Source organism: Salminus brasiliensis, chromosome 20 (assembly GCF_030463535.1).
Source record: "Salminus brasiliensis chromosome 20, fSalBra1.hap2, whole genome shotgun sequence".
Taxonomy (NCBI): Eukaryota; Metazoa; Chordata; class Actinopteri; order Characiformes; family Bryconidae; genus Salminus; species Salminus brasiliensis.
The window spans coordinates 18,488,630-18,515,320 of record NC_132897.1 but is presented as its reverse complement, the minus strand read 5'-3'; the positions used below and the strand labels follow the sequence as shown (position 1 = coordinate 18,515,320).

Below are 26,691 nucleotides of genomic sequence, written 5' to 3'. Positions count from 1 at the left end.
ATGTTTTAATATCTCCTTTTTACATGTTATTTTGTATTGTGTCACTTTTTATTTATTTATTATTATTATTATATTTATTTTCTCAATATTTTTTAATTTTTGGGGTTGTTTTTTTTGTGTTTTTTGTGTTTTTTTTTTGTTTTTTTTTACTTTTTGGTTTTGTGCTACAGGGCCACCGTAATAATGATTCAAATGTTCTATAATATTAAAGTAATGTTATCTTGTATCTAATAAAACTTTACTGACTGATTATAATGAAGGAAGATCAAAGAATCTTTATGTTCATTTAAAAACAAACAGTGGAACTCTGAGCGCGGCAGAATTCCATCATCACCATGGCAGCACTATGAAAACACCTGCCTTTCAGCATCAGATCAGACCAGCGCTTTACTGAAGCAGTGATACCCACGATCTACAGCTCTCTCTAACTCTACTCTCCAACTTCACCAACCATCAGCACACTTCACCAGACACTCTACAACTGCTCCACCCTTCAGCACACTTCACCAGCCACTCTACAGCTGCTCCACCCTTCAGCACACTTCACCAGACACTCTACAACTGCTCCACCCTTCAGCACACTTCACCAGACACTCTACAACTACAACCTTCACACGTGAGTGTTCTTCATTAAGATGTTTCTTTATTTCTCTGTTAAAATCATAAACATACGACACAGATCACAGATCTATTGAAGCACTAATGATACTCTTTTAAACTGGGAGGCTGTTATTATTATTATTATTATTATTATTACTATTTATATTATTATTGTTGTTGTTATTATTGTTGTTATTATTAAAAGGTGAAAATCCAGTTCAGTATACAGGAGTTAAGTTAGCTGCATGTAAAGCAAGTTGATGTGAAATGAAGTGAGATTATAGTGATTGAAGTGGATCTGGTGAAAATTCATGAATTTTTAATGAGACTATGTAAATATTTGATGTTTTATTAAAAACAAAATAAATCCCTCTACTAGAAGGTGCTGTTATGGAGATATGAGGTTTTTGCTGATCAGAGATGGTATATTACATCAAACTCTTTAATAGTAGAAAAGTGAAATGAGCTTTTCCATGATAGGAGTCCTGTAAGATCAGCACACCCAGATGTTTAACTGTAAACTGTCCTCATGTAATCCCACACAGAAAGCTTAGGTCAGGTGTAATGGGAGCTGGGATAGAATGAAACTGTGCTCCCGAAATACTGAGTTACTGATCTGTCAGGAAACTGGACTTTATCTGAACAGGTTCCATCTCAACTTCATTCACATCCAGTTCCACTCCAGCTACACTACACCAACAGCATTCTCCACCTTCTACACCACACACTCCCTCCACATCCACTTCCACCCATCTACATCTACAGCAGGAGGATCATCTACGTCATCATTTACGACATGGCCAGTTCATCTCGACGCGTAGAGGACGTCATTCGTGGACAGGAAGAAAAGAAGACCCGGGGCACGAAGAGGTCTGCCGTCCAGCTGTTACCTGCTCCCACTGACGCTAAGAAGAAGAAGACCCTGAAGACTTCAGCGACCACAGAGGCCATCACGCACGAGAGGGTGCTCAGGAACGTCTACTCTCCTCAGCTGCTCCGGTTGCTAGGCGAATTCCTGTGTCGCCGCTGCACCCGCATCAAGGACCTCTCTCCTGATGATCCACCAACTTGGCTCCGTGACGTGGACGAGCTCTACATCTTGGTCAGAGGATATCATCGCCGTATCATCTGTCCAGGCATCGTGGTCTTTCTCTACATGCTGTGCCGTGACGCTGTCTCGGCGGAGGTGGCCAGCACGGAGGAGCTGCGGGCAGTGCTGCTCACCTGCTTGTATGTCACCTGTTCATACATTGGCCATGCGCTCAGCTACACAACGTTTCCTTTCATGGTGGAGGTGGACAGACACGCATTCTGGAAGCGCACTTTGGACATCAGCCAGCGCCTGAGTCAGCAGATGATGAAGATCAACACCTCCCCGCAGTTCTTCGCCCAGGTCTTTTCTGACCTGAAGAAGAGGACGGACCGCTGAAGGAGCCAGTTGAGGAAGGAAGTAACGGACAGGATTCAAAGAGGATGGGACAAAATAAACTGAGTTAACAATTTTCTAATTAACGCTTAATAGAAAACTCTTAACTACTAAATTATTACTACTAGAAATAAACGCTTATTACGAGTAGAGGTTACAAACTAACCAACATTTGCTGGACAGAGGAGGGGCCCAGTACAGGCACTAGGACAGGACAAGACCAGGCTTGGTGGACTGGACAGGATCGGACAAACAAGACACAGGATGGTGGACCAGGGACAGGACACAGAGGACCGAGCTCACACAGTCTCAATGACTGGATGGACAGGAAACTGGTTGGCTGGCAGGACAGGAGTCTTCCAAGCACGTACAGCTGTCTAGTGAAGTGTCGTCAGCGACAGTTCAGGAAGCTGCAGTGTCTGGCTTCATGTGTCTTGGAGGCAGCACATGCTAGCCTTTACTCTCCCAGCTTGGAGCAGCGTATGTGATGGGAGACGACTGCTGATGCAGCAAACCTCCACCTGCAGTCCGGCATTGAACTCTGTGATCTACTGTTAGCTTTTAACTCCTTAAACTCTTCACATAGACACACACTTCAGACACAGACAGTAAAGGAGGATTTCTGAAGGACAGAAACGTGGACTGAGATGAGGACAGAGACTGAATGGAACAGCATTGGATACAGAAAGATCAGGACAGGCATGGTAACATGGATGGGAGCATGGATAAATGATGGGACCGGACACAGACTGGATACTGAAAGTGGACCCGAGGACAAGACATGGACTGGACACAGGTGGATCAGGTTTTGGCAGCAAACTGAGGACAAGGATGGTAAGACATAGAGACACTGGATGGTAGACCGAAGACAGGAGACAGAGGATAGGATTGATGCAGAACATGAGACAGGGGGGATGGAGACTTGATGACTGGCTGAAGAGGAAACCGGTTGGCTGGCAGGACAGGAGTCTTCCAAGCACGTTCAGCTGTCTAGTGAAGTGTCGTCAGCGACAGTTCAGGAAGCTGCAGTGGCTGGCTTCATGTGTCTTGGAGGCAGCACATGCTAGCCTTCACTCTCCCAGCTTGGAGCAACGTATGTGATGGGGCACGACTGCTCATACAGCAAACCTCCACCTGCAGCCCGGCATTAGACTCAACAATTTAGGAGGAGGATTTCAACAGGACATCCACATGAACATACACAAAAGAAGACCCAAGACAGGGATAGTATCGTGGGTGGGAACATGGACAATTATGAGACTGGACACAGTGGCTGACTGATCAGGAGATGGAAAGCCAGCTGGGCAGCAGGACAGGAGCTGCTGGCTGAGCGAGAGAGGAGCAGTACAGTGATGTCACCTAGAATCAGGAGCCAATCAGGAGTGGCAGCTTCAGTCAGTTGCAGGGAGACTGGAGTGACCGTAGGAAGGGGGACTGGAGCAGCTGCAGCAAGGCCGCACCTTCAGGCATGAGTAGAACTGTGGTGCTGTGTCTTTGTAGCGAGCAGTCTCTTTGACAGCGGTGCTTCAGACCACAAGGGGAAATGGTGACCACCAGGACAAGTCAGCCGTAAGGAGAGGATCCTCTGCACTCTGTACACATCTGTCACTTTCCAAAACTCCAATAATAATAATTATATTAATAATATTCAATAATATTAATATTGTGCCACTCAGACAGCATTACCCATAATTATACAGTATTTTATTTATTAGAAATATTTAGTTATTTAACATGCATAACAATCTTCCAATAAAATGATATTAATGCCATAAAAACTGCCTAGTGTATTTATTAAGACTCACGGTGTCAAAAAGAAACAATTATTTTCTGTAATTTAATATAAACATTAATCAATAATCTCATATTAATCAGTAATTATTGATCAATATACTCAACATATTAAATGTAGATATGTGCTTATTAAATGAGATTTACAGTATTTTTACATTTGAATATCAATGTATTTAAAGCCATGTTCCAATACAGTAAATACTAGTAGATTGATTATAAGCTTATTAGGTTTATTAGAGGCTTTTCCCCCAACAGACACAAACATAAACACAACATAGATAAGTAATTACCAAGCAAACATACACACTACACAGATCTAACTAAATCAGCACAGGGTACGGCAGAGAAAGGGGAGGAGCCTGACCAGGGAATCTCACTAGCAGGAGGCCAAACCCCCACACCACCCTTCTTCATCATGTGCTACTGAGGAAGTGACACAGCTGTCTTAGGGTTGGCCCTGTCATCAGCAAATCCGCAGTTTGGAACCCAGCAATGCTACAGCCCTCCGTGGCCTGAAGGATAAGATCTCGCTGGGTGAAAAGGATGTTCCCTCTCCCTCTAACTTTCAAGAAGACTAGAGCTAAAGGGAACGGCAGCACCAGAGTCCTCCTCATGGCAGGCTAAGGGAGGTTTCTCTGCTGGATCTCTAAACCTTCCTGTCTTGGGAACGATTATTAGGGTCAAATGTTTTAGCTCTGTCTGCAAATTCTTAATAAACTGTGAAATCTATTCAACCTAAATCTCCTCTGTGTGGCCTCTGTTTATTGGGTGAATAACTCCATACACTGCCTGTGTTTCTACTGTAAAAGACGCTTTAGCCTGATATCTTATTCTAATTGGATCTAAAATGATGCCAAAGGGACTCTTACACAGTGTTGACCCCTACACTGTCATCATTATACCAGTTGGGAAAAGACTGCCTCAGAGGGCACACTGTAGAGGACACTGTAGTGGATACTATAGGGGTCACTGTAGGGGTCAGTGCAAGATCAAGCTCAGAAAATAAGTTTTACTAAAGGTGCCAACAATTCTAGTGGGTGACAGTTATTAGCACAGGGACCTTGATATAAGAAGGCAGCGGTCTTTCTGATGGACTGATGGCTAAAAGCTTGATTGACGTTACTCATCTATAGTTGGCGTCATCTCTCCTTTCTTCCTTCTGTCAGAAAGGAAGTTTTATGCAAACCATTAGTTCTCTGACTCTTCTGTCAAGGCTCGGTTAGTTCAGGCAGCTGATGGGAGATGTGATCAGACAGAACAGACAGCGTACGTATGATGGTGCGGGTTGGCGCTATGGGGTGGGGTGGATGGTGTTTGAATGCACATAACAAGGGGACAGATTTACTGATGGCATTTGGGTTACATACAGCATTTGTAACAGACAGAGCGCCCCATGCATCTCTTCTCTGAGGCAGTGGTTGTTTTTCCTGCTGACATTTGAGACAAATTCCCCAACATCTCTTTCCCTTCTCAAGCTTTCTGTCCATTCCAATTTACATAAAACAGATGGCGGTTCACATAAACCATAGAAAACTAATTCTTTCTTTTTTTACACCGTAAATCCTGCTTATATAACTGCAGTTAACCATATTGGGAATATTTATTATCAAAACAGGCTGGAAACAGAATCATTTTTTTCTTCAGATCTCTTGTGTCTTAATTTCTTTCGAGTATTCAAAGAAAGTGAACATATCATAGCTTCTTAGCGAGCTGTCAGATGTGGCAAATTGAAGGAAAACATGGACCCAACAACAGATTTGTCAACTGAAATCATGGAAAGGATTATAAAACTGAGCCAAGAAGGAAACACTAGATGGAGGGTGGCAAAAGATGCTGGTTGTTCAAAGTTTACGACGTGGGCTTGAGGTACACTGACATTCTGGACACTCAATAGAAAATATAGATTCAAAGAAGTAAAGATGTAAGCATGTCCACCTGCATAGTGAAAGTAAAACAGCAACCACAGTCCAATGTGGATTTTTGCAGCCTTTGCATTCTTGCCACTTTATCCCCATCAGAGTGCATTTTCTTGCTGGCTCAGTCAAGAAGACCAGACTCATTTTCAGAAAATGTATATAAGGAGTGTGTAGGTAAACTTATGGCGTAGTCAAATGATAGCTGTGTGTTTATTTGGTTTGTTTAACAGACTGTTAAACTGTTTAACTGTTCTTATATCATCCCCCACCACTGGGGGGCAATGCTTTTTGCTGTTGATTACTTTAGTAGTTAACTTTATAACTTTAGTCATAACATTCCATAATGTATAATTTTATTGATATAATCTTTAATAGTCTATAATCTGTTAGTTTGAAGATAGTGTCTTCAATACCTTACACTGCATTCGTTTATAGATATAATCTTTAATAACCTTTAATCTGTTAGTTTGTTGATATTGTATAATATCCTATAAGGTATTGCGTCATAGATATAATTTTATTAGTCTATAACTTTGAAGATATTGTCTATAAGATCCTATAATGGTTTCAATCAATTTCCGCTTCTTTCTGGTCGGGGTTGTGGAGGGTCCAAAGCTTACCCGGAATCATTGGTCGCAATGCAGGAAAACACCTGGATAGGGTGTCAGTCTATCACAGCCTAAAATGTATTATTTTATAAATATTGTCTTTCATAGACTATAACCTGTTAGTTATAAGTAGATATTGTCTTTCATAGACTGTAGTCTGTTAATATTCTATAATTATTGGTTATTGATCATCTACAACAGCCTGAAATCTATTACTTTGTAGATATAGATAATTATTATAATGCCATATAATCTACTAAGTCTAATATAACAATGAATATAAGAATGACTATTAGAATGAGGTCTACTGACACCCTCTGTGAAATATAAAAATATAAAAACGGTTTAATTATTAGGTAGGATTGATGGTACATAACATTTCCATGTGGTAGAACTCCCCAGAGTTCATGGCTGAGGCTTTTAAGGACACTATACATGAAAAGGAATGTGGCTAATCTAAGTTTTGGGTTCCATACATGTTTTTATTTATCAGTTGAATTTGATAAGCTGGATTAATTTTTGACCACGTTTCTTGGACATGATGAGCATATATCATGAGCTCAAGAGAGAACTGGCCTGTGGTAATGACCTGGATGTTGGAGAGTGACTCCATGTCCTGCAGAGTCTGTGATGGCGTAGCTGAGATCGCTCAGCTCTGCTGGCCAGCCCTGATTTCCCCAGTGTAAGCAGATGGGCAGTTATACATTCGGACACTGAAAGGCCAAAGGCTCCGGTCTCACCTAAATAAGCAGAACAGGGGAAATGCTGTCACACTCCTTCTGGTATTCCTCCCTTTCTGGACCCATACACATAGAACAAACCTGGGGTTAATTATGGATTGGGCAGTATAGTTGAACATGAGCCTCTAGAGTACTAGAGTAGTATAGTCTAGAAAAACATCCAGTGAGCGAGAGATGTAAATAACTTCTTGATGAGAGAGGTCAATGGACAAAGGCCAGACTGGTTCAACCTGACAGAAGGGCTACAGTTACTCAGATAATCACTCTGTACAATTGTGGCAAGAGGAAAAGCACATCAGAATGCACAGAATGTTCTACCTTGAGATGAATGGGCTACACCATCAGAAGACAACTTCAGATTCCACTTCTGTCAGCCAAGAACAGAAAGCTGAGGCTGCAATAAGCTCTGGCCACCACACTGGACAGTAGAATACTGGGGAAACAGGCTGGTCTGATGAATCTTCATTTCTGCTGGGGTGCACAGATGGTGGGGTTAGAATTTGGCATAAACAGCTTGAATCCATGGATTCAGGCTGCTTGAGGTGAAGGTATGTTTTCTTGGCACCCTTGGCACCCAGCCCAGCACATTGTCAAAAGATACTGTTTATGTTGTCAATCAATCACTTAAACAACAATCTAGCCAAGTCTCCAGAGTAACCTGTCTATACTAACTCTGCATTCAACCCTGTTGACCCCTGTATATTGCTAAACCATCTAAGAGACTGGGTTGGCCTAACTGATCAGATCAGCTGAAAACCACATGCTGATGGACCCCACCACCCACATTAAAGAGTTCCAAGGCTGTCCTAAACTCTGAATCTCTCCCTCTCCCAAACTACCTGAGGGCCTTTGAGAACACTTTCACAATTTCCATCTAAATTGTTTAATTTTATTTGGGCACATTTTAGGCTTCGTTGTCTCCCGTCTGCCTCAGAGTCTGAGGACTCGCTCACGTCAACCCTCGTTCTCCATAGGGGGAGTCTTGCTAATAAGTGTATGATGTCTGTAGGTTACTCTGATCCTGGGTTATGAAGCCCCGCGGAATACCCGCGGTATGGGAATCAGGTTCCGTGAATGGATAGGCCCTTTGGATCAGACTAATTTTCCGATACCCAATCTAGCTAATTTTGTTAGTATCGGGACCAATATCCGATCCTAGTATCGGACCGGTGCATCCCTAATTTGGGATTCAGTTTTAAGAAGAAAGAGAAGTGCTAGTGTGAAGCTTTAACCTTTAAACCTGTAAGCTTCACTCTAAAGCACATGTCTGAAGCCAGGGACAATGAAGCACGCCCCTCACAGTCATTCTAATTTGACTTTCCATGCTGGTTTCAGCTGTGAGCCTGTTAGTGAATCTTTGTCTCAGCGGGATCCAGAACATGTGTCTGACGGACTTTGCGACCTCACTCTCTAAGCCATTATGCGACAGACTTAAAACTCCAACCGAATCGGATGCTGAAAATCCACCCTGCTCTCGGTTCATGGTTGATTTCTCTTTGAGATGCTGAGGTCATATTCGGCCAGAGTTCTGCTTTTTAATTAATCATACCCAGCTTCAAGGTTCAACCTGACGCAGTTCTGCTGTTCTTCTCAGACAAGAGCTGAAGGATGCATAATTTGTGGCCGGTGCAGCCCATCAGATGGGCAAGAACTAAGGAGACGTGGCAGTGCCACCCACTGTTTGTCGCAGGCCTTTACGTTATTGCCGTTATCAGCATGCCAGCCCTACTGCTCAGGATTATTTCTCTGGGCCACAATACCGTTATTTCAGAGACTGACTCAAACGCAAAGTGTCACTTTTGATCCAGAACAATATAAAACTGTTTGCTCTACCGATATCTCTCAAAGGACGCTGAACAAAGATGGCTTTGATCTAAGGGAATAATGCAGCTCTTCTTAAGACTAAAATATCTTGGTGTCACTGCTGATTTTCCAAAAGAACTGTGATAAGAGAAATTTCACTTTGTTTGGCTGAAGCCACAAAGCTTTGCTCTTTCCTGTGATCGTCGACCTTTACCCCTCCCTGGCCCTGGCTGATCTTTGCCTGACCTTGCGTTTGCTAGGAGCTCTCGTTTCCAGTCGTTCTCAAAAGGAAAACAGTCTGATGGCAAACCCAGACTGCACCTGGATACCCAGACATACCAGGTGTCTACCGTAAGTAGGTAAGGGCTTAAAATGACGGGAACTGAAACAAAGGCTGTGAACATTTTCACTTTAGACGAAGGTCATGAACACACAGAGTTGAGATCTGAAACCAGGCTAACATTTTTGCTACCGTCTGTGTCTCTCTCTCTCATTATTGAAATGTCACGGGGAACTGAGCTTTTCGCTATGACATTCAGTTCTCTTCGTTCCGCAAAGCCCTCGTCAGTTTCTCCTCAAATGCTAGGAGCCGAGGCACCACCTCAGCGCTATAATTGTGGAGAACGCGAGAAGCAAACAGCCGTTACTTTCCCCCTGAAACGACAATACGGCAGTATAAAAATATCTCCCATTCAGTGAGCTTTGCCTGAATTCCCTTAATGACAAGACGCCAGCCCAACCCCCCACCCCCACATTCCTTGTGCAATCGAAGTTGTCGGGCTTAGAGCAATTTCAGTTCTGACATCAGAGAGCTGGAGCTGCTGGCTGAAGTCTGAGTTAAAACATCTTGAAACATCTAGTTAAAATATCTACAGTCTCTATCATACTGAAACTGATTGAAGGTGAGAAAAAGGGTGTACTCACACTAGGCCCAGCTGCCTTATTTAGGGCCCCCTTCTCCAATCCCCAGCTAGCCTGTGTTTAACATTTCAGGCCCAAGCACACTTACATCATTGCGATCTTGCAAATTTTATTTACTCTGATTAGGGTTGGGACCATTCACATTTGAACTGAGACCACTACCTGAACTTTGGTACCTAGGTAAAGGCCAACTCCAGCGCGTGGGGAGCAGAAAGGGTGAAGGGCCTTGCTCAAGGGCCCACAATCGAGCCCATAACCCTGTCATGAATAGTCCGGCACTATAACCGCTAAGCCACCACCGCCCCTGTACCCAACAGTACAGCTTTTTAGGTTAATAAATCCACTCAACCTCTTTCTTACAACCTCTAGTCCATCACAAGGGCAGAGTGTGAGCATGTCGTTACGTGTGAGGAAGCACATGTGAGGTTCTTGCCAAAATCTAGGAGTCTAGCGAGGATAGTTTAGTGTGTTTAAGTGCACCCAGAATGATCATAAAGTGTTTGGCATCCAAGTGTGTGTGGTGTGGTCTCCTCAATAATCGTAAGCAAGAGGGTTAACTTTAATGTGAAAACTGCCTGGGCTGCTTTGGGGAGATGGCTCAGGGTTTGTACTGGTTTTGATGCGTCTAAATTGTGCAGAGCTAAATTTCCTTCTGCATTTTTTTTTTGCTGCTGTAAGGTATTCCTGTATATTAGACCATAAGATGAATTTCAAACAGTATATCAAATTAACCGTTATACTGTGCAGCACTAACTTGGAGACCCAGATCAAAGCAAAGCCAGTGGTTTGTGTGCTGAGATATAATAGCAGAATAAAACGTGGGTTTTTAAGAAGCGCATTTTTTTCTGTGCTGTTCCAAATGGGATTACTTAGGGATAATTCTCTGAAGATGTTGATGAAGTTGTGCTTTTCACACTTAAATTGTATCCTCCATGGACGGTTCAACTCCTTGGGCACTGGCTGCAGGCATGCAGCTAACGTTGGCTGTTGCAGGGTGACTTGGCTGTGAGGCCAAAATACGATACACTCTTCAACTTTCATACCCATCTCGCATTTGACCAGGTGTTAGTCATTTCATATTATATGTATTGAATCGATACTCTGCAATGCTGATGTAATTCGGTCGGTACCCTTACATGAACTGACTTCGTTACCCAACCCGACTTTAACTCTGATGCTTATTTGGTGCTGTTGTTGCTGTTGAGTTGATGTTCTGTTAATCATGCTGCATGTATAAGAAGATTTTTAGCATCACTGCTGTCACAGTCTTGTGCTCGGGCATGGCTAGCAATCACACTCGATGCATACCATGCCAACTGAACAGTGTTCAAGTCCACCTCTTCAAGCGGGCTTATACACATTTCACTGTACCAAGCTCGGGCATATTACGGAGCAGTCACACTACTCAAACAAACCGGGCTTTGGGAGTGAGTACCATGCTCGGGTGTGGTACGGAGTCAAACCAAGAGAAAAAAGTTTTGCTAAATGTCTTAAATGTCTGAATTTAACATTGTAAAAAAGGAAATGCAATATATTAAATTTGTTACAACCTTTGTAAACGACAAATCTGACATCATTATTTTTCCAGTATGTGAAATTCACCAAATAAACACTAATTGTGCTTTACTGGCTTCCTATAGTTGGCCACATCAGATTTAAAACTAACCTGCACCTCCCTACCTAATGACATTCAAGGATTCAAGGAGACTTTATTGTCATTCGCATCACTCAAAGCTTGATGTGTACCTACAGCTCTTCTAGCTTAAACTACATCTCAGCCTGAGCAAATATCCCTTAGGACACATGGAAGACAAACATTCATTATTGAATATCTTTCTATCTAGGTATCAGCAATAACTCTTGTCCCTCCACCCTGGTGCTATGGAAAATCCCTGTCTAAATCTCTGACCAAATGTTTTGTCGATATTCTAAGTGAAAAGAGACTCAGTCTATACACTCTCTCTACAGAGAACAAACAAGAATATGACTTTTCAGCAAATGTAAGAGCATATATTGGCGAAAAAATGAACCATAAAAATGCCATGACCTTTGAACACAGTTCAAATATGTTAAACTAAGCAAACAAACAGTAATTGTGCATTAGGACTGACTCTACTGACTAGATATAAAATGGCTTAGCTTTCTCAGAAGTCTTTTTTTCGTATTCTCCACTCCCATCCCCTGAGTTCTTCAAAGCAGCTGAAGCGTCCTTTTAATCAGGCACACTAGCCTATCTAACGCAACCTCTGATAATTAATGTCCTCATCAGACTCAGTTTAAGCTTGCACAGACTTTCCGATCCACATCTTGGCTCAACAGCCTTTTGCCATTGGATTCAGCCTTTTACTTTCTCTGCTCAATTATCTCATTCTAATGAGTTTAACAATCCACACTCAAGGCAATATTAAACATCAGTAGTTAAAAAACGTCTCCTTGTGGTTCCGTCTATACCTTGAGGGAGCTTAAACACGCATTAATGGTATGTGAAGTGCAACAAGAGCTTGTGAAACCACAAGAAAGAAGAGGTCAATGTGTACTTACAGTGACATTCGATGGTGAACTGGTCTTTACAACGGCCAGGAGAATTCTGTTTTTTGTGCTGTTTGTTCATAAACGGTGAGAGAAAGAGAAAGTGTGACCCACATTCTGACTATAATTCCCCTCCACCATTGCCAAAATCCAACTGAACGTGCTATGGAAAGAGGAAACTGATGAGAGACGTCATACACATGCAAACCCAAGAGCAATGCAAAAGGTGTTAAGGTTAGAAATCAAACCAACTGTAGCTTAGTCTGGCAGTATCGTTCATAGTGGAAAACATTAAACAAGAAAATTTTGGTGAACGCTAAAACATAGGTGTCAGTTCAACAACTATGTCAATTCAACTCATGTCCAAAAATCTCCTTTCAAGACCCTACATTTATTATTTATAAGGACAGTCTAAATCATTGCCCATCAGTAGTGCATTTTGGGCTACATAACGGTGCTTAGTGCTTGAACCTCAATGATTGCCACTTGAGATGCCCTATGAAGGTGGATCCTTAACTCTCGGTCTCATGGCAGTTATGGAAAATAAATGTTTACCATATGTAGCTAGTCAGCTGACTATGGAAAAACAGGCCGCCTACCATATGTAGCTAGTCAGCTGGCTATGGAAAAACAGGCCGCCTACCATATGTAGCTAGTCAGCTGGCTATGGAAAAACAGGCCGCCTACCATATGTAGCTAGTCAGCTGGCTATGGAAAAACAGGCCGCCTACCATATGTAGCTAGTCAGCTGGCTATGGAAAAACAGGCTACCTATCATATGTAGCTAGTTAGCTGACTATGGAAAAACAGGCCGCCTACCATATGTAGCTAGTCAACTGGCTATGGAAAAACAGGCCGCCTACCATATGTAGCTAGTCAGCTGGCTATGGAAAAACAGGCCGCCTACCATATGTAGCTAGTCAGCTGGCTATGGAAAAACAGGCTGCCTATCATATGTAGCTAGTCAGCTGGCTATGGAAAAACAGGCCGTCTATCATATGTAGCTAGTTAGCTGGCTATGGAAAAACAGGCCGCCTATCATATGTAGCTAGTCAGCTGGCTATGGAAAAACAGGCCGCCTACCATATGTAGCTAGTCAGCTGGCTATGGAAAAACAGGCCGCCTACCATATGTAGCTAGTCAGCTGGCTATGGAAAAACAGGCCGCCTTCCATATGTAGCTAGTCAGCTGGCTATGGAAAAACAGGCCGCCTACCATATGTAGCTAGTCAGCTGGCTATGGAAAAACAGGCCGCCTACCATATGTAGCTAGTCAGCTGGCTATGGAAAAACAGGCTGCCTATCATATGTAGCTAGTCAGCTGGCTATGGAAAAACAGGCTGCCTATCATATTTAGGCCAGTTTTTATCTCAGTCCATCCCTGTTGACAATTTGATTGAAGGGTTTGTAAAGTTAACTGCTCAGGACGTTTTTGCACAACAGTTACTGGCCTTGGGAGTGACCCAGACTGCAGTCTCACTGGGAGGGACAACACAAGGGCCGCTGGAGCGAAAACGAGGAAAAGAAAGCAGCACAGTCTGAGGCTGGTACAGTAGAGCAGGAGCGCAAGTAGCTATGGCGTACTCCCACTAAGGGCAGACGTGCCACCACACACAGAGCGCGCTTACCAAGCCAATCAGGCAGTGCCGGGTTTAAATGCCAAACACCGCTAATCAACACGACATGAGTCATTTCGTCCTATTGACGTCCCTCGCCTTTGCCCAGCGGTATAATCGCAAGCTGCTGAACTCTCAGTGATGATCCAACTAAATAATGAATGCTTTTTTTTACCCAAATTAATCTTTTGACCTGGGCTGGAAAACGGCTAAGAAACACTCATTCAGAAAAGCATAAATCATGCACTACATGCATGAATGATCCAAACGTCTTTCTTCTGTTGCATGCCATTAACTGAGTCAAAAACTCCCTGGTGGATTAGTGCAAGTGCATCATAACATCAGTTCATTACCAGATTTTTGTTTTCTTAGACGCAGTTAATTGGCGCTTTGGACTGAGCATCGAGAGCTTGCCACGTAAAACTAAACGTAAACTAATTAGCTCAGTGCTGACTGTAATTTCCAAGAGATTCCACCTTACTAGCCTCAAAGTCAAACTATCACTAGCACTAATTAGTCCTGTTGCATAAAATAATAATAAAGCTCCCTTCTCTTGAGGTGCACTATCTAATGCAATTCTTGGGCTGTAAAAACAAGTGCTCCAAGCTTGCAGCTTCCCCTGGCAGTTCCATTCCATTAGTAAAAAATGTCTAATTATCAAAAATGACCCACTTTTTATGTGCTCTACCTTAAATAGTGCAGCAGTTAGGCCTGTCATGATTACGGATGCACCAGAGTTAAAAGTTTTGGCTGAAACTGAAAACCATTTTGGCCGAAGGCAGAGTACCGAACATTTTTTGTATCATTAATTTTGCTACTTTATAAATTAAACTGCATAAATTAAAGAGTCCTAATGTAGTTTTGTCTTGCTTTTCAAAGAGAAAACTATTACAAAACTACAATTTACAAACAGTGTTTTGATCTCAAGTGATGAATTAAAACTCTGCTGTATTTCTTTGCAGATGTACCAATCTTGACGATTCAGCAGAACAATTAAAAAAAAAAAGGTCATTCCTGGGTCAGGAATTGACACTTTAAAATGCGTTAACACAGCCGGTATGTGTGCTGCATTTACAAAGGGGGGCCTCACTCCATGCCAGCTGTGATTTGATCATGGCATCAATAAAACGTGAAATTGCTCGGTATAAATTACAGTGTGTGCAGAATTATTAGGCAAGTTGTATTTGAGAGGATTCTTTTTATTATTGAACAACAACTATGTTCTCAATCAACCCAAAAGACTCATAAATATCAAAGCTTGATATTTTTGGAAGTTGGAGTGGGTTTTTTTTTCAGATTTGGCTATCTTAGGAGGATATCTGTTTGTGCAGGTATTTATTACTGTGCAGAATTATAAGGCAACTTAATAAAAAATAAATATACCCATCTCAGTTGTTTATTTTCACCAAGTAAACCAATATTACAACAGAAATAAACATTTCTGACATTTAAAAACAAAACCAAAAACAAATCAGTGACCAATATAGCCACCTTTCTTTACGATGACACTCAAAAGCCTTCCATCCATAGATTCTGTCAGTTGCTTGATCTGTTTACAGTAATGAAGGACTACCGAACGGCTGGAAAGCAGGTCTCCATGGTTGTTGACAAGCTGTACATCAATGGAGAGCTATTTACAGAATCCAAGATTACACTGTGGCTCATTTGAAAATTCATTAGGCTACCCCAATATATTTAAAAACACCTCCACCTTAGGAGTTAGTTACTTCCCAACATATCGCTCAACTTAGCCTCTAGAATTACAAGAGCTAGATAATGTCAGACAACTGTCTAATGTTACTGTCTGAATGTTCTGAAGGTCCAAAAACTAAACAAATACAGCCCCTCTCTGTAGACGTTCCTACAGAAGTCCAGAGAGGCCATGCGTTTTCCTTGTAATCTCAAGATGAGTCGATTGGTCAGGAAACAAATGGTATATTCTCAACATCACAAACACTGTTTTCTGGAGATCACGTCTTCAGTATAGTCTTCAGTATCAGTATAGACACCGATACTGGCACCTATACACAGTAACGGTATGGGCAGTATAGAGAGCCGATACTATAAAGTTTACTGACGCCCTACTTTTTTTACTACATGAGGGTACCACAGCAACCACCTAAAATACCATAGCAATCACCCCAGCAACCACCAAGAAATACCTTAGCAACACCATAGCACCCACTTACACATTAGCCACCACTTGGGGTGCCTTAGCAAGCACCTGAAAAACCATAGCAATACCCCAGCAACGACCAGAAATACCACAGCACCTGCATGGCAACAACATAGCAACCGCATGGGACACAATAGCAACCACTTGAAACATCTTAGTTCAATTCTGCTTTTATTTTCTAGCCTCTAATTTACAAGAAACACCTTAGTAACACCATAGCACCCACTTACACATTAGCCTCCACTTGGGATGCATTGGCAACCACATGAAAAACCATAGCAATACCCCAGCAACGACCAGGAATACCATGGCACCTGCATAGCAACAACAAAGCAACTGCCTTAGAAACCATTAGAAACATTTAAGTTCAATTCTGCTTGTCTTTTCTAACCTGTTATTTCCAATCAAATACTATGAGGGAAGTATGAAGATAACTGCTTAAAAAATGAATCGAGGGAATTAGATAGCTGTTTAGATTTGACTGATATCTAATGATGTATTTATTAAACTTTAGAAGAGCAGGGGTTCAGGTGATGCTGGACTACAGCAATACACAGTTTACTTTAAACACACATAAATACTGTACATCAGATTTCAGTGCAATGCTGATTTAAGCAGATTTATTCTCAATATTTATAAATGGTTATCTATAAATATCGGTGCATCCCTAATTCCAACCACTTACCACTATTTCTACACCATCAAGAGACTTCCTAAAACCTCTGTTAATTCATCACATTAAATACATGTTACTTTGTTGTGATTTTTGCAGTTTCTCCCATGGAAACTGTTAGGCCTTGTGAATGGCAACCGAACAATGCAAGAATAATAAGTAGCTTGTGTGTTTAAAAATAACACATCCAGCATTAGAATTAGATCAGCAAACAGTGCTAGTGTTTCCACTGCGTTTAAATGACTAATAGCAGGCCACCATTATCCCTATAAAAAGGTCTCAGCTGCACTCAAAGCTCACAAAGAGAGAAACTCCCTTTGGTCCAAATCATTTTGGCTAGAATGTTAGCATACCCTCCCCCAGTAAAAAACACCCTCCACCCCATCCCAAGGACTGCAGGGCTACAGGCTGGTTGCCCTAACCTTTGCAGGCATGAAAGCTATTTCAGACCCTCTGCTGGACCCCCTGCAGCTTGCGTTCAGAGTAAACAGGACGTCTGCCGCTGATGCACAGCCCTCCACTTCATGCTACAGCATCTCGACAGTCTGGGAAAATCTGCAAGAGTTGGGTTTGTGGCCTTACCGCCGTTCCTGAGCTCCTGCAGGTCAAACTGCCCTAGCTGTCGGTGCCACATCCCACCTGCTGGTGGAGAAGAGATTTCCTGAACAACAAGAAGCAGCAGGTGCAGCTAGAAAAACACGGGTCAGGCACCCAGACCCTCAGTACTGGAGGCCCACAAGGCTGTGTGCTCCACTCTTGCTCTTCAGTCAGGAAAATAAATAAATAAATAAATAAAATAAAAAATGCTATGAAACTCAACCCACGCTCAGCGTATTCTCAGCTGAACGTACTCAGTTATATTTAGTCAGAGAGGTGTCGTTGCATCCTGCTAGGACAAAGATGAATGACCTAAAGCAGCTTCCTCTGAAAGATGTAATCAAGTGAGTCACAGCTGGCACCTCTGAAATTGAAAGTTTGGGTCTCATCCATCATTGCGCACATCCGATCCTGCACTTTGATATCCGTCTAGCAAAGTATTATTCTTTCTCCTTTTTTTTATCTATTGACTTCCATGTTCTGGCAGTTGATAGGAGGTGCAACTTAATGAGTAAGCAGGTGGTACTTTCCCAAACAAACGACTTTTTTTTAAAAACAGGGAGTTTTAACAGCACCCCTGAGTTTTGTTTAATAGAATGGTGGGTCCAATTTATCTTTTTATGGACGCTCTAAGAAAGCGCACCTTGAATTTATATGGTTTTAACGTGGGAAGTGCTTGCAAATGAATGAAAAAAACTGTCACATTAAGACTTTTCTTTCTTACCTAGTAAAACAAAACAATTGTGTTAACGTACCATACTGCACTTGTGTGCGACCTGTCACTATTTAATCATGAAATAATCTTTCAGAGAGCATAAAGTAAATAATAAAAAATATATGTATATTAATTAAATAAATAAATATGTAGAAAAGTATTTGTACACACCTCTTAATCACAGGTGTATAAAATCAAGCCCCTAGTCCTTTCTCCAGGATGCACCATTGCAACAAATCAGTTGGTGAATTTTCTCCCCTTCAAGATATTCCACCATCAACTGTGAGTGTTATTACTGAAAAGTGTAACACTCACAGTGTTAGGGAAGTGTTTAGGAACCACAGCAACACAGCCACAATGTCTCAGACCACTTAAAATTGCTGAGAGCTTAACTACGTAAAGCATGGCTCATAATGAAGACATTAACAGCACTTGGCTGATGCACTTATCCACAGCAGCTTACATTTGATTCCTGTTACACAGGTACATGTAGTGTTGTAGTGATGTAGTGTTTGGAATCTTGCTCTAAGACTCTTATTGGTGTAGCCATTGAATCAATAGTCCTTCATCAGTGGTCATTGGACGCTGCCCATGGGACGCTGCCCATGGGACGCTCCCCATGGGACGCTGCCCATAGGACGCTGTTGGCTGAATATTTCTGGTTGGTTCTCAGTCCAGCAGTGACGTTAAGGTGTTGTGTTTAAAAACTCCAGCAGCACTGCTGTGTCTGATCCACTCATACAGGCCTGTGCTACACATCACCACCATGTCAGTCAGTGCCACTGCAGTGCCAAAAATGACCCACCACCCGAATAATACCTGCTCTGTGGTGGTCCTGTGTGGTCCTGACCACTGAAGAGCAGGGTGAAAGGAGGCTAACGCAATATGCAGAGACACAGATGGACTACAGTCTGTAATAACAGAAACTACAAGGGACACTACATGCCACTACACAAGATACAAGGTTTTTGTGTAACAGCAACAGTATATATTACATTTATATAACACCATTATAAATGTATCTCCTACGGTATTACATTATTTTAATGTAATGTATAAAGGTTAGAAAAACTTGGCATTTTAACTGGGGTGTGCAAATGACCTCACTTTGTTTATATATGTGTTATATACCATTATTAATGTATTTATAACAGTATATAACACATTTATAAACAAACTTACTTTTTTCTTTATGAATTTGTTAAATCAACGGAAACAAATTGGAAAAAAACATGTAAAATGTTTCTAGACACCTAGAAAATACCAAATATGCAGATGAACGCTACTTATGTAGAGTGCATCTTTCATGCCAAATGTCTATTCTAATATATACTACTCATTTACCATTTGTACAACAAGAACAGGTTTCATACAGGGCCTTAGAATAGCGATACAAGTGGTATAGAAATAAAAGTGCATTCAGCTGAACAGTCAGGTGGTGAAAATGATCTGAAGTGAATTGGACTAAGCTGAGGACTCCATTTGCAATCAAAAGGCATAAAGCAGGAGCAATTCGGAACTGACACTGCAGGATATGCTGAAGCGTGAGAGCCTCTCAGAAATGCATGACAATGCCTGTTGTGAAAAGCACTATAAGCATAATAAATTTGAATGGAATTGAGCATGATAATCTCCACATCTGTCTGAAAAACATGCACTTACATATATCTATACTATATACCACACAAACCCAAGGGTCTTTCCTGTAATGGTCCAAACAGCACAAATGTGGTTAAAACGTGAGAAGCACTGCCCTTCTACAGAACATAATACCGCAAAAAGGGTACGTTCAGAGCTCATTTGTGTGTATGTGCACATTTCTCCATCTGTCGTCCAAATCCTATTTGTACATTGGTTTCCAATACCCCTGTGAGTAATCCTGCTTTCAAACTGCTCCCTCTGTGAGACGAGGTTTAGATGAGTGCATGCACTATTAATCTGTCAGATGTTTGGACTCTGGTTTTGATCAGGTGTAATTGAGAATATCCATCAGGCTGGTCTGGTACTGGGTAACAACAGTTTGCATGCTCAAAGAGTATATCCACTGAACTCTCATAAAAACGTGTTATTATTAAGGCGTTTCACATTCAAATAAGATTGCATCTGAACATCTCACCCCCACACCAAATCTCTTACCATCTGAAAATGTAACAAGTGAATAAAAAACACACACAATCCCATAAAATATACATGCACAGTCCCAGGGACAATAAACTCCCAACTCCCTTTTTTTTCTACTTGTTTTTACAATGTTCCTCATTACCCAGCTGCACAAAACAAGTCTAAGACGTGTGTTTACAGGCAGACTATGAATGTACAGGCAGACGTAGTTCTAGTCATCTTCTGTGACTTTGAAGATCATGGCTCCATACAAGTCTCTTAAGATTTAATGTTTCTTTTGACTTGTCTGCAAATTGGCTGCACAAAGCTGAGATGTGACCTTCAGAACTTTATTTTTGACTGCTAGCTTTTCTGTCATTGTCAGAGACTTTAAACAGAAAGGAAGGAATGAAACTCTGTATCTAGAGATATTTGAAGAACTGGGATTGTGGACATGAGATTTTAAGGATCTGCCAGTTTGTGTATCGCACGTTTTCAGCAAGGTCTTCATCTGATTTGAAGTGGAGTACTTGAAGTGAAGTGGCTTGTCATGATAATTACGTCATCGACTTATTGTACAATATATGGACATAAACTGGATAACTTGTGCTAACCTCTTTATTACCCATTGTGTTAAGATTGAGATGTAGATTGAGACTTTAGCCAGTCATTTTAGCAGAGGATTTAGCCACCGATTAACTGCCAAAGTTTGGCCATAACAGTGTGGAATACAGTTTTACTGCTGCTTTACTTCTTCACACCATGTATTCAAGCCATACACGGACATCTGTAGCTTGCATTCGGAAAATGCTTCAGCCTCCAGGGCTGCCATGCGCACCACGCCTGATCTCAACATAAGTGTTGATCTCTCTTAGCTTCCGATGGAAACCATTTTGTCAGTCTGTCCGTGTTTTTGTTTTTAACTCAAACTCAGCCAAAGCTACTGTAAAATGTATAAAGCTAAGGAGCCTTTTGGGGAAATAAATAAAGAATAAAGACAACTAACCAGATACACACTGAAAGCTCATTACTTGGTCCAACAAACCAAGCATCAGTACACAGCAGAACTAGCAAACACAACTAACAACACAAAACACATTTGGTCTATCTTTATCTTTACTATTGGCATAGAATCGACGATAGTGACCAAAATATCTGCTTTTTATTTATTTTTTTAAAAGGTGCTGTGGCATAAAATTACATCTGTTATGTTTCATGTAGTTGCTGGGTAGCTGGTATGGTAGCAAAGCAGGGCAAGGCCAGGGGTTTATGTGGTAGCAATGCTAATGCAGCGATAGTGTTGCTGAGTGAGGCCGGTGGTCATGGTACTATACTAGTACATGGTACTACTGTATCGGAGGTACAACTGTGGTGCACAGAGATGCTTCTTAGAATGCACAACGCTTTGAACCCTTAGGAGGATGTACTATAACAGCAGACGACCACACTGAGTTCCTCTTCTGTCAGCCAAGAGGCTGCAGTGGGCATAGGCTCACCAAAACTGGAGAGTTGGAGAATAAAAAAAACAAAGCTTAGTCTGAGGAATCTGAATTTCACAGACGGTAGGGTCAGAAATTGGCTCAAACAGCCTAAATCCATGGATCCCGCCTGCCTTGTGTCAACAGTCCAGTCCAGGCTGGTGGAAGTGGTCTAATGGTGTGGGGTTTTCTTCGCACATTTTGGACCCAATAATATAAATCAGTCATTGCTTGATAACCACAGCCCATTTGTGTATTATCGCTGACTTTGTGCCTTAATAGCCACATTTTGTATTTTGACTCAAGCATGATAATTAACCATATCACAAAGAAAAGTCATCTCAAACTGGTTTCATATACACCACAAATACATTTATTGTGGAATCTATGCCACAAATATTTAGGCTATTCTGAAAGCAAAGGTAGGCCTTACCCACTACTGGTATAGCACTTCCAATAAAGTAAGCAATGCAGTTTTGTAGATCAACATTCAATCATTGTTCAACATTCGTCAACATTCATTCATTGGTTGAAGGTGACACAGATGGACTTATTAACACAACTTAAGCAAGAGAGATGGTGGGGGGGTGAGAGAGAGAGAGAGAGAGAGAGAGAGAGAGAGACACAGCTCCTTCCAATCTCTACCCCATTCCGTCTCTCTCACCCCTGGGAATTCTCTGTCTGATTGGACTTCAGAGGTTCTGCCCTTTGATCTGACCAAATTGATATTATTTGAAACCTGAGCTGATCTAACCAACCAATCCAAAGTAGCCGTGTGTTAATATCCTCCAACCAACCTCCCAGGGCTATGCTTTTAACTCAGTGTGCACTTGAGGTGGGTGGTGAGTAGCTTCCCAAAGCAGAGCAAGGATCTTAGAGTGCAAAAAAGAAGTAAAAGGGTTTCAGAAATCAACACAGAGTCAAAATTATATGTGAATTAAATTATATATAAATTTAGTGGTGCTGAAAGTTCCTAAATGTCTTTCAATTAGCCATGGCCTCTTAACTTCCTGTTAGTGATCAAGATTGGCTACAGTTGAAAGCTTCTCTATGCCCACATAATAAGGGTTTGTTTGACAGCACTAATTGATTTGACCAACACAATGGTTGAAGGAGCTCAATGCAGAGCTCAGACGTATGGCTGTAGTATGATTGCAGATTTACACAAGTCAGGAATTTCTCTTGGAGCCATTTCTCTTCTAAATAACTGCAGATCCACTAAGCATCAGAAATTGCATTATTGGGGAGTGTAGCCCTTTTGCTAGGGTCTGGAAGACAACTGTCACACTTAGCTGTGAGAAAAATGGTTTGGCTGGTCAGGAACGACCCAAGAACCACAAAGGCACAGGCCTGCCGTGAACAGTCTACAGTCAAGCTAGTTTGAAAGAAGCCTCTATCCTGTACATAGCTCCCTATCCTGAACTATTTTTTTGTGAAGAACCTTTCAAAAAGAACCGCTCTAGCGCACATCTGGCATTAGGCATGGTGCCAATAGGCTCATGTGTATCTGCACCCGGGAGTCCTATTTTATTGGCAATACTTCTCTAGGGGGACTAGACAAGCAGTATTTCTATGTCACCTAAAAAAGTAGCTAGGGCTGTCTGCAAACATTTGGACATATTTTGTTCCCTTGTTACTACGCTTGCCTTACTTTCAGTAATTTTTAGCATTTACATTTAAACAATCCTGAAGTCTAGGGATATCTCAAGCTCCCTCCACCACCCCTCTTCCCACAGCCCTGCTAAGAACCAACTGTTACACCTGGTTTGTAAATAAATGTAATAACTTGGACATTAGTAGATTATCTAAAAAGGGGGTCTCCCATTAAAGTGGAGCCCTCTATTTTTATAAATGTGTTCCAATGTCTTGACCTCCAAGCTTCATGTTCATGTACAACTGAAGATGAACTGCCTCATCTAGCCGTGAGCAAGAGCACATTATTGATTTTCTTACAATCTCTAGAGCCAAGCTGTTGTCGCTTAAAGAATTGAAAGGATGACCTCTGTGTCTTTAATGTTCTCTTTTTAAAAGGCCTTTGAGAAATGGTCAGAGCCACAGCTGCCCTGGCATTGGTTCCTAGTTTACCAACAAAGAGTGCATTTGGCAGTAGCTAGGCTCATTCAACAAGCTCCTTTCAAAGAGTAAGACACCCTGAATCCTGATAGTGACTTCAAAAAAGCACAGGAAAACTGTGCTTCTGAGGCTACAAAGCAGAGCGTGGCGACCAGATAAACCTGATGGAGACTGCATATTGCTGGAGGGCCACAAGTTTTGATTTTCAGTTCTGCCAACAATTCTACGATGTAAGACATTGGCAATGAAACTAAGTCTCCAATATGTCTTAATATCAGGGGGTCTAGTCCTATCGACTAAGGGGCTGATGTGGCTGCAGGTTTTCGTAAAAACACAGCAGGAGCACATGTAAGACTGAGGCCATCTGATTAAACAAGTGCAACCAGGTGTGATTCAGCTTGTTTAGAATGAAAATCTGCAGTAATATCGGTCCTTTGGAGGAAAAGACTGGGACCACCTGGACTTTATAATTCATGCTGAAAAAACATTTAACTAAGCAAAGAAACACTTTGTGTTTCAAAGAGTGCTTTTACAGATAAACCTTTTTAGTTGTACGCCAGCTGTTTGTTTTGTAAACCTTTCGTACATAGAGCCGAACAAGCTCTTCCATTAGGTAGGACTTCAAGAGCAGGCCTTTAGGCCTAACACGTCTGATTAATTACTGTTACGCCTTAAATGGTGCCACAGTATTGGACATATACTAGCACCACAGTGTAGCTGCTGCATCGTTTAAGGTGGAACATAACAATTAAAATAAAAACTGCCCTAATAACTGCATACAAACGGCACTTTACATGCTCAATTATTATTGGCTATTGAGAGGACCCGCACAGACAGTCATTGACTAGTCTACACTACTAGATTATGCTCAGAGTCGGGTTGAAAAAAATCAAATGTTTGATATGGTCGGACTGACAGTCCGTAGTTAAACCATATACATTTGATTTTCAAGTCTACCATGGTCAGTTTTAATGTTGTGGCAAAAAAATTATTTCAGAACCAGACCAGTTGCCTCTATTTTAATGTTTTATTATCAAGAAACAGCAATAAGTTATTATATGCTAAAAATGCATTACTGATGCACAATAATTCATCTACCCCAAGATTTGGTTAACACTTACTCTGTGTAATTATGAGGCATTATGGATTTAATGAATGGAATTCTTAATATTATACAGCTTGATTTGGTAGCATGAGTTTTTTTTTGTAGTACAAAACAGTGACTACCTAATTGTTATACATTAAATATTGATTCCAAACTGAGCATTTATAAGGCTTGAACATGACACTGGAAAGCGCAAACCCATGAATAGCTCATTAAATGTTAGCTTCAGTCATAATAAATAGCCTTAAAATTAGCTGAGCAGGATAGCATTTTTGACCATCAGGGCCTTCCATCTCATTTACGAGACACTGACAGTGTTTGCTTTTTCTCTTAGTAATGGCTGCACTCCCTTGGCGCCATTCATTGCATTTAACCACTGTGGTTCTCTGTGTCAGTACATGTGATGGAAGCTTTGTGATATCAGTCTGGGGATGCATGGTTATCAAGGGGGCAGCTGTATCAGATCCAAAAACGCCCCGCTGTGCTCCTCTGCTCTGTCGATTAAAAGCTACGGGTGCCTGTCACAGCCTGAATTGAGGGAGCCTCAATTCATCGGAAGCGAGCCACTTATCTGCCGAATGTGTCAAATTGCCCCTTTTCTATATGGCTGGAGCTCTGATGGAAGTGCTAGAATTGCTTGAGCAATGAGAGAGGATGAACTTTTTCCTGGAGATATTGTTCAGGCCTAGCCAATAGAACAACATTCATAATCTCATATGGAACTGTATATCGTCATCAATTCAGAAGTCGTCGCGGCCTATCGCCTGCACCAGGCGGGCCTGACTTCGCTATTGGAAATCTATCCACAGAGTTCAACCCCTACGCTGAGTCAACTGATCCACTTTTCCGAGGCATATTGGAGCACTTGAAAATGAGTAACAGCTGAGTTAGATTTCCAGTTAGAACTGGGACTAAACTCGGCCCAAGAGCAGGACTCCACAGGCAGGGTTAGATTTTATATACCACTTGAACTGATACTCATTAAGTACAAGCTATTCATTTTACAGGAGATAACCTGAACAGAATATGAAGTGGAGGGTGAAAGTGAAGAGAAAATAAGAAAATCAAGCTCAAGCTCTATTGCTTCGGATCTGAAAACAATCCACAGACATTTCTGTCTATGTTTCCAGTGTAACGGTACACAAAGGTCATGGGTCGGATGAGAACCTTAAAGGATAATCCAGGTTTCCCATCATGGAAGTTGCCCGTTGTTCCATCTAGTTCTGTATATCAGGGTTCAACTTCCAAACCTTCTAGATTTATACACCAGCCGCTGTCTGAGGAAGTCCAGGAGGAATATTGTGGACTCCACCCACCCAAGCCACTGCCTGATTTCAAAGCTGTCAAGTGGTAGGAGGTACAGAAGCATGAAGGCCAGAATCAGCTGGTTCAGAAACAGCTTCTACCCCCAAGCAATTAGGCTGCTGAACAGCCAGTAGCACCACTGTGTACAGTGTATCAGTCCAGTCTATCACAGTCTAAGCTCTCTCACCAGTTTCATCACACAATAAATCTCACACCTCATTCTCTGCACCCCACACTTACTTACTTACTTACTGGAACTGTGTGCTGGTCACTTTTAAGACCAAAGTTAGGGACTGTGTTAGCACAAAGCATTAGCAAATCTGCCCCTAGTGTGTTTCTCTTCTCTGTCAATTAAAAATCTACGGGTGACTGTCCCCTAAAAAGTTCCTTCATCTATTTCCAATTCTCTGGGAGCAGAGGCATGTCCACAAATGCTGGTCAGGATATTGTGACAGCCCTTTCAAACCTTGGTGATTTTGGTTGCTGTTTAAACGGCTCTCCAAATGGACGGTAACCC

General features: G+C 41.7%; 1 protein-coding gene across 1 annotated transcript; it reads left to right on the top strand.

The window, feature by feature from the left end:
* The first annotated feature begins 1,396 nt into the window (after positions 1 to 1,396).
* Positions 1,397 to 2,029, top strand: LOC140542261 (cyclin-dependent kinase 5 activator 1-like). Its single transcript, XM_072665167.1, has one exon. It carries the CDS (start codon positions 1,397 to 1,399, stop codon positions 2,027 to 2,029), a length of 633 nt encoding a protein of 210 aa, XP_072521268.1.
* Positions 2,030 to 26,691: the final 24,662 nt, after the last annotated feature.